This window comes from Leuciscus leuciscus (genome assembly GCF_965113295.1).
Source record: "Leuciscus leuciscus genome assembly, chromosome: 9".
NCBI lineage: Eukaryota > Metazoa > Chordata > Actinopteri > Cypriniformes > Leuciscidae > Leuciscus > Leuciscus leuciscus.
This window is the reverse complement of record NC_138733.1, coordinates 2,022,254-2,030,695: the sequence shown is the minus strand read 5'-3', so window position 1 is coordinate 2,030,695 and position 8,442 is coordinate 2,022,254. Positions and strand designations below refer to the sequence as shown.

Here is an 8,442-nt window from a genome sequence, read left to right as displayed (position 1 = left end):
TTCAGTCGAAATTGGGTGAAAAAGTCAGAATTATGAGTTTCTTATTTGTGACTTAGAATTGCAATTGACTTTTTTTGTACACACAGTACTTCATCAGTCTTTATATATCTGAATATGCTAATTACTGTGTGTGTGTGACTGATGGTTTTCTGAGTCGTCGCTCATGCTAAGCGCTAACTCTTCTCAGGGAAGTGTCCGAAGCCGCTGAAGAACCGTGATGTCATCACTCTGCGCTCATGGCTGCCGATGGGCAACGATTACATCATCATGAACTACTCCGTCAAACACGCTGTGAGTGAAACCACACATGAGGAGTGTGTGTGTGTGTGTGTGTGTGTGTGTGTGTGTGTGTGTGTGTGAAACCACACATGATGAATGTTCTGCTCATAGAGTTGATGAAAGATGAAAGATGAAATGTCGTGTTTGTGTCATGTGACCATTAGCCGTCATCAGAGAACCGTAAACATGCTAATTGAAATTATTACTGTAAATTAATATTTGTTTAAGGGGATTCAAGAGAATGTTAGAGCTGAAACTTAATGAATCACTGTGTCGCTGTGTTGGTTATTGAATGTGCAGCGCAGTGACGCGTGTGAGAGTGTGTGTTCAGTGTTTGTGTGTTTAGTTGATGATCAGGACAGTAGTGATTGTGTTAACGACCTTCTGATCTTTTCTAATGATGTGGTGATGTGCAGCGTCTCACTCCGATCATGTACAGGTGTGTGTGTGTGTGTGTGTGTGTGGTCATAAAGTTGTTGTTGGAGTCACATGATCACTGGTCTGCTGCTGATCAGAGAGAGAGAGAGAGAGAGAGAGAGAGGCTTGTTTTTATCTCCTGTTCTTCTCATTCTCTCACACACTCTAAAACACAATCAATCAAACACACACACAGAGGCCAGAGTGCCATTTTGATCATTATGGGCTAGTGTTCCTGTAACCATAGTGACGCTGTAGTGAATCTCATTGGCTATTGATTGATTGTGTGTGTGTGTGTGTGTGTGTGTGTGTGTGTGTTTCAGAAATATCCTCCTAAGAAGGATCTGGTGCGAGCCGTTTCTATTCAGACGGGATACTTGATCCAGCGCACCGGCCCCACCAGCTGCACACTGACATACCTGGCACAGGTGGACCCGAGAGGTACACACACACACACACACACACACACACACACACACACACACACACACATACTCACAGGTGTTTAAGATCGACCACAGATGTTCGGTTTATTCTCTTTCTCTCTCAGGTTCTCTTCCCAAGTGGGTTGTTAACAAGTCTTCCCAGTTCCTAGCACCCAAAGTGAGTAAAGTTTCCTTCACACACACTCATTCATTCTTACACTCGTTCATTCTTACACTCGTTCATTCTTACACTCGTTGCTCCTGCTATCCGACGGTTATTTGCTCTGTTGCTCTTCCATTTGTTCTTCATTTCTAACAGAATTAACCCTGAAACCCCACATAATGACAGACACGAGTGTGTGTGTGTGTGTGTGTGTGTGTGTGTGTGTGTTGAAGTAGGTCAACAGTTTCTCAGGAAACATTAGTGAATGAACAGATGAGTGATTGGTCGATAAATAGAGACCCACAGCGACAAAAGAACATGTAAAATATTAAACACGCCGTCAGCATGAACACACAGTCATTTCTACGTCACTGCAGTGGATGATTCATTAAATCAACAACATAAGATTCTAATAGAACTCTAGGGTTCTTGACTCCGTTTACACCAAAAAGGTTCTAAATAAGGAGAAACATCTTAAATTATTACATAATACTTGCATGTTTAATGGCTTGTTTTTTTTTTTATAGTGATAATGTTTACAAGCTGCTTTATTCATTAAAATTAGAAATGAATTAAAACAATAACTTAAAACTCAATGCATAAAATGATCCGATGATGGAACCACTAAAGGCTCTATATGCGAAGCTTCTGTCTCTTTAAGATTCCATATAGAACCTCCTAGTGTTTGATGCAGGAAATACAACTTCTGTTAAAGTTTCACTATATTAATGATTTTAAAAAGAGGAGAAGGCAAGGCAAGTTTATTTATACAGCACATTTCATACACTATGGCAATTCAAAGTGCTTCTGAATACAGACTGAAGAAGTGAACTGGCGACGTACAAACATTTCTGAGACAAACTGGATCAGTGAGACAAAGAGCTGCAGTGTGTCTGTGTGATTGAATTAGTGTGTGTGTGTGTGTGTGTGAGTGTGTGTGAGAGTGTGGAAGGTCATTCAACCGCACCTTTAAAGATTATGAGGGGTGTTCCTCAGGGGTCCATTCTGGGGCCTTTACTTTTGATCATTTATATTAAATATTTTGATCTCAATATTAGTAATATCAATTTTTATGCCGATGACACCGTGATTTATTATAGTGCGCCCGAATTACACCAAACTGTGTCTCCTCTACAGTGAGCTTATGATGTTGTCCAACAAAGGCTTTGTGACCTAAACCTGACTTTGAACGAAACTAAACTAATGTTATTTTCACGATCAAAGAAACAAGTGGCAAATCAACTATCACTTCAAACCTTACAGGGTACTATAAAAGAGGTAGTGACAGCATATAAATATCTCGGTTTTATATTTGATGATTCATTATCTTTTAAATCCCATGTTAATCAATTAAGAACTACATTTAAAAAAAGTTTGGGTTATATCAAAGAAATAAATCCTGTTTTTCAGACTAGTTGCGGCCACTTTTACGCCAGTCATTGATTATGGGGATATTTTGTATAATATAAAACTACTTTTAAGCTCTTGGATACGTTGTATCATTGTGCACATAAGTTTATACTAAATTGTAAATATAATCCTGCACAACAGAGGTGGTTGGTCGTCATTATCAATACGCAGATGTAAACTTTGATACTTGTTTATTTATAAATCAGTTTTGGCTCTGTTGCCTCCATATCTTTGCTCTCTTACCCAAGAACCCAACACAAACCTGTTGGAGTTTATTCTTTGGAAAACAAGCTTTTCGGTATGCGGCAAGTGATTGGATCTAAAATGACCTGAAATTGCAGACCCTGGTGTCAATGAATATTTTTTAGATCTTTGCTTAGTGAGCTGTTAAAGATGATATGGTTTAATGTTATGGTGATTTTTCTCTTTCTTCTTTTTTAAATTTTATTTACTTTTTGATAATGTTGTCCTGCTCATCTTGGCCAGGTGACTTCTGTAAAAGAGATGTTTAATCTCAGAAAGGTTTATCTGGTTGAATAAAGGGATAATAAAATAAATAAAAATAATTTTTGTTTTTTAATCAAATGTTTATAATTTACTTTAGTATATATTTTCTGCAATCAATGTATATGACTCAATTGTTCATTGTTTGCTAATTTATTTTCGACTCGTATTGTAACCTCATCTTGTGTGTGTGTCAGGCGATGAAGCGTATCAGTAAAGCGTGTGTTCGGTATCCGGAGTGGAAGCAGAAACACAGTCCTGGCTTCAAGCCGTGGCTTTTCCCGGAGCAGAACCGGCTGTCCAACATCCCACTGTCCGAGCTCTGCATCCAACACGCAGAATCCCTGGAGAACATCGACGAGAGCTCGCTCAGAGAGAGCAAAGACGAGCGCGCCGAACACAGCGACGAGGAGGGACACAACTGACACACACACACACACACACCTGTGAGCGATTCTGAGGTCGATTCCGTCAGATCAGCACATTTGAGTGAGTGAGTGAGTGAGTGAGTGAGTGAGTGAGTGAGTGAGTGAGTGAGTGAGTGAGTGAGTGAGTGAGTGAGTGAGTGAGTGAGTGAGTGAGTCAGTGAGTGAGTCAGTGAGTGAGTGAGTGAGTCTGAGTGAGTGAGTGAGTGAGTGAGTCAGTGATTGAGTGAGTCAGTGAGTCAGTGAGTGATTTTGATTTAGATTTAATTCAGTTACGCAGATGTAAATGATATTGAATTATGAAGTGATTTCCAGCTGTTTCCCGCTCGACGGATCGACCTCTAACCTTAAGCACGCATGCAGTCACAACACTGGAACCACTGAGTTGATCTGTTGTACGACACTAGAGTTCAATCAATCAATGAATGTAGTAACCAAGAATTAAAAACGAATTACTGCCTGTTTTTGGAGCCCTGTCTTATGTCTTCTGTTTATCACAACAAAAACTTGTGTTTGTACGAGACGCTGAGTCGACAAGGTGTTAGCAATGCATTTGAATCAATTCACTGTTAAGTGCATTTTTGAGTCAAATCAAGTCACCTTTATAGCACTTTTTACAGTACAGATTGTATCAAAGCAGCTTTACAGTGATAACATGGAAATAATACAACAAAGTTTGTTTCCAGAAGAAAATTGCGTCATCATCCAGCTTAAGTAAGGCAGATCAATAATATTGTTGAATATTAAATGTTCCCAACTAAGCAAGCCAAAAGCCAAGGCAACAGTGGCAAGGAACCAAAACTGAACCCAGGCTCAGAGAGTGAAAACGAGGAGAAAATGTGACAAATTGGATTTGTTTAGTTCTGGCCTTGCATATCAGAATGACCCCCTTTTTATATAAACTATTCAGATTAAGTGTGTGTGACTGTGTGCGTCTACTTACAAAATTATCTCCAGAAGTGAGCTAAAGTGGGTGGAATTTTTTACACTGTGTAAAACAAAGTCTATAATATGTGCTTATTTAGATATAGAAGAGTAATGAATGTAAGACAGACAGATAAAAACAACTGTCACTCTTTAGAAATAGACACTGACCTACATCTATACTGACACATGTCAGTTTGTGTGTGTGATAGAGTGTGATTGAGAGAGAGAGTGTGTGTGTGAGTGAGTGAAACTCTTAGTTCTTCATTGTCAGCATCATCAGATCTGTCATCTTTCACACTGATAATGACTCTCAGACACATGATGGACAGAATGAGTGATTGAGAGTGTAGTGAGGCAGGTGAGAAGTGGATCTGTTTGCAGGGGGTTTGTTAAACAAATGACCATAAACAAACCAATAACAAAAGAACACAGGGAATCAAAGTAGCAGGAAACCGGGATGCACACCGTCTTGGAGACCTACCTTCTTGCAAAGTTAAGTTCCAACATTGATCAAACACAACTGATCCAGCTAATGAACTGTCGGGATAGAGAGCGCTGGGACTGTCGGGATTGGGACCGCTAGGATAGAGAGAGCTGGGACCGTCGGGATAGAGAGCCCTTGGACCGTCAGGATAGAGAGCGCTGGGACCGTCGGGATAGAGAGAGCTGGGACCGTCGGAATAGAGAGCCCTTGGACCGTCAGGATAGAGAGAGTTGGGACCGTCGGGACAGAGAGAGCTGGGACCGCTGGGATAGAGAGAGCTGGGACCGCCGGGACAGAGAGCGATTGGACCGTCAGGATAGAGAGAGCTGGGACCGCCGGGATAGAGAGTGCTGGGACTGCCGGGATAGAGAGAGCTGGAACTGCCGGGATAGAGAGTGCTGGGACTGCAGGGATAGAGAGAGCTGGGACCGCCGGGATAGAGAGCGATTGGACCGTTGGGATAGAGAGAGATGGGACCGCCAGGATAGAGAGCGCTGGGACCGCCAGGATAGAGAGCGCTGGGACCGTCGGGATAGAGAGAGCTGGGACCGTCGGGATAGAGAGAGCTGGGACCGTCGGGATAGAGAGCGATTGGACCGTCGGGATAGAGAGAGCTGGGACCGCCGGGATAGAGAGGGCTGGGACCGTCGGGATAGAGAGAGCTGGGACCATCGGGATAGAGAGAGCTGGGACTGCTGGAATAGAGAACGCTCGGACCATCGGGATACAGAACACTGGGACCGCAGGGATAGAGAGTGATGGGACCATCGGGATACAGAACACTGGGACCGCAGGGATAGAGAGTGATGGGACCTTCGGGATAGAGAGAGTTGGGACCGCAGGGATAGAGAGTGATGGGACCGTCGGGATAGAGAGAGCTGGGACCGCTGGGATAGAGAGTGATGGGACCTTCGGGATAGAGAGAGCTAGGACTGCAGGGATAGAGAGTGATGGGACCGTCGGGATAGAGAGAGCTGGGACCGCTGGAATAACCAAAACTGTATATGGTTATTCTGATTATTCAATGATGGATTGTGTTTTATGTCTTTGTAAATGTGTGTTTCGACAGCTTTAGTGTCTCCCTCTCTCTCTCTCTCTCTCTCTCTCTCTCTCTCTCTCTCTGTGTGTGTGTGTGTCACTTCCTGTTGTTTTAGAGAGCTGTTGTAACACCATGTGGATACTACAGTACAGTACAGTAAAATTCACAAGAAAGAGTCATGTGACCACACATGAGTCTGTTGGGTCATTCTCAGAAAACGTTGCTGTCTTATCATTTGAAACAGTAACAGCTAAACTCTGAAGAAATCATCATATTTTGATGAGTCATAACAGTCATAAACACTGACAGAACAATATTCAGATTAGTAACTAATATGAGTTTATCAGAGTACACAACCTTCAAAAGAACAAATTATTATTTAATTTTTAGAATTATTGTCTTTTTTGAGTTCAATGATTTTCAAGTCCCTTACACACACACACACACACACACACACACACACACACACACACACACACACACACACACACACACACACACACACAGACCTCCCACCAGCACCAAACAGATAATGTGATCTGCTAAACGCGCCCACACGAGACCTAGAGTCTGCTAGACTCTGACTCACTCTTATCCTACACTAGTCTACTGATGATGATGATGATGATGAAAATCATACTTAACATTTCTTTATGAAGCTGCATCCATATGAACAAACAGATGAAAATGCAGTGTTTTACTGGCCTTTACCTTCTACAAAATGTGCATCAACTGACACATTATATAATCAGACTCATTTCAGACACATTTGCACACAAAAAGTCTTATTTCTGAGACTATAACTGGCTGAAACAAACATGCACTGTAATGAGGGCAACAACTACTGTGTGAAATGGCATACTGCATGTTATAACAGACCAGGAGAGCATGCTGCAAAAGGCAGTATGCTAGTATTCCATCCCAACACAGTCTAATATTCACTCATAGACCTGTATCGCAACCTACCGGCCAAAGCTTGTACATGCAGCGACAAAATAACTCAATAAAACTACAGGGTCCATAAACAACAGCATACATCAGCCAGATCACAAATCAATCACTTCTAAAGAGCATGACTGGAGAAGCATGCTTATAAAATCGGATGAATAGAGCTTTAATGAAAGACCATTGAAATACAAGCTTAAAACCCAGAAAGTCATGTTCCAAAAATGTATTAATAAATGAATAAATAAATATTATATATTTTTTGTATGTTTAATTTGATTTAATGTATGTATTTACGTGAAACGCTTATACCATACCATATGTGTTACTTTTTTCAGCGATGATCAGGATGGACCAATCACGTGTCGAGTATAAGAACTCGATGAGGATTTGAAAATAATAATATTTATAAAGTTTTAAAATAAAATAAAATATTTATTTTTATTTATAAAACAAACATTTGTATGCCAGATAATACAATCCTTATAGGTTATATGTTTAAATTATTATAGTTCTAGCAAACATACAAATGTGCCAAACAAGACGAAACCGAGGTGAGGTGAGAATGCAGCCAGAGAATGTCAGTGGTGTTTGTGTGCCACGCGCCCCTGAAGAATTTGACCGTTGTGTCGCTGTCGCATAGCAACCGCAGTTGGCGGTATTTAATGCCCAGAGTGGCGCGTCATGTCGCTTCTTGCGGAGTTTTACACACAAGTTTCTTGCAGGCTTTTTCTGTTTCAGTGGAGAAACACACACGGACTAGTTTACAATCGTCCAGAAAAAAACAAAAACAAAAAAACAGCCCAGGTAACAAGTTCTGCGTCTGTAAGTGTGTTTGTTTGTTTGCGTTTACCTGAGTTTATCTGTGTTACTCAAGTTTGTTCTGCTGCACGCGTTTTGCGTTCAGTCGAAATTTACTGAAACACACCGATGATTTTATCAGCACAACTGGAGGAAATCTCAGCATGTGATTCACCTCCAGAGTCTCTCAGTCACGGATTAAACCGGTACATCCGTTATATTTAAAATAACATCAACAGCCGAAGATCACGAGACTCTCTGACTGTCTGTGTTTCTATCTATCTTTGTTTCTATCTATCTATCTATCTATCTATCTATCTATCTATCTATCTATCTATCTATCTCAATTCAAAATGTGCTTTATTGGCATGACAGTTGTTTAAATGTATTGCCAAAGCATACAGTAAATCATATGTATAGGCTAAATAAAAAAGTAGCCTAAGTAAATCAATCAATTTCTATAAACAATTCTCTCTCTCTCTCTCTCTCTCTCTCTCTCTCTCTCTCTCTCTCTGTGTGTGTGTGTGTGAGTGAGCGAGTGAGTGTGTGTGTGAGAGTGTGTGAGAGAGTGTGTGAGTTTGTGTGACTGAGTGAGTGAATGAGTGATGTTATGTAATACAAAC

The 8,442-nt window shown here is 41.0% G+C and overlaps 1 protein-coding gene across 2 annotated transcripts in view; it reads left to right on the top strand.

Moving 5' to 3' along the window:
- stard10 (StAR related lipid transfer domain containing 10) overlaps positions 1–4,093 on the top strand; it is a 13,589-nt gene extending 9,496 nt beyond the window's left edge. The window contains exons 3-6 of one of the 2 annotated variants that reach the window (XM_082180271.1): positions 188–291; positions 1,020–1,137; positions 1,247–1,299; positions 3,396–4,093. In XM_082180271.1, coding sequence (XP_082036397.1) covers positions 188–291; positions 1,020–1,137; positions 1,247–1,299; positions 3,396–3,623 — 503 coding nt within the window. In that variant the 3' untranslated portion in view covers positions 3,624–4,093. The other variant, XM_082180272.1, reaches the window with a different exon arrangement.
- The last annotated feature ends 4,349 nt before the right edge of the window (positions 4,094–8,442 follow it).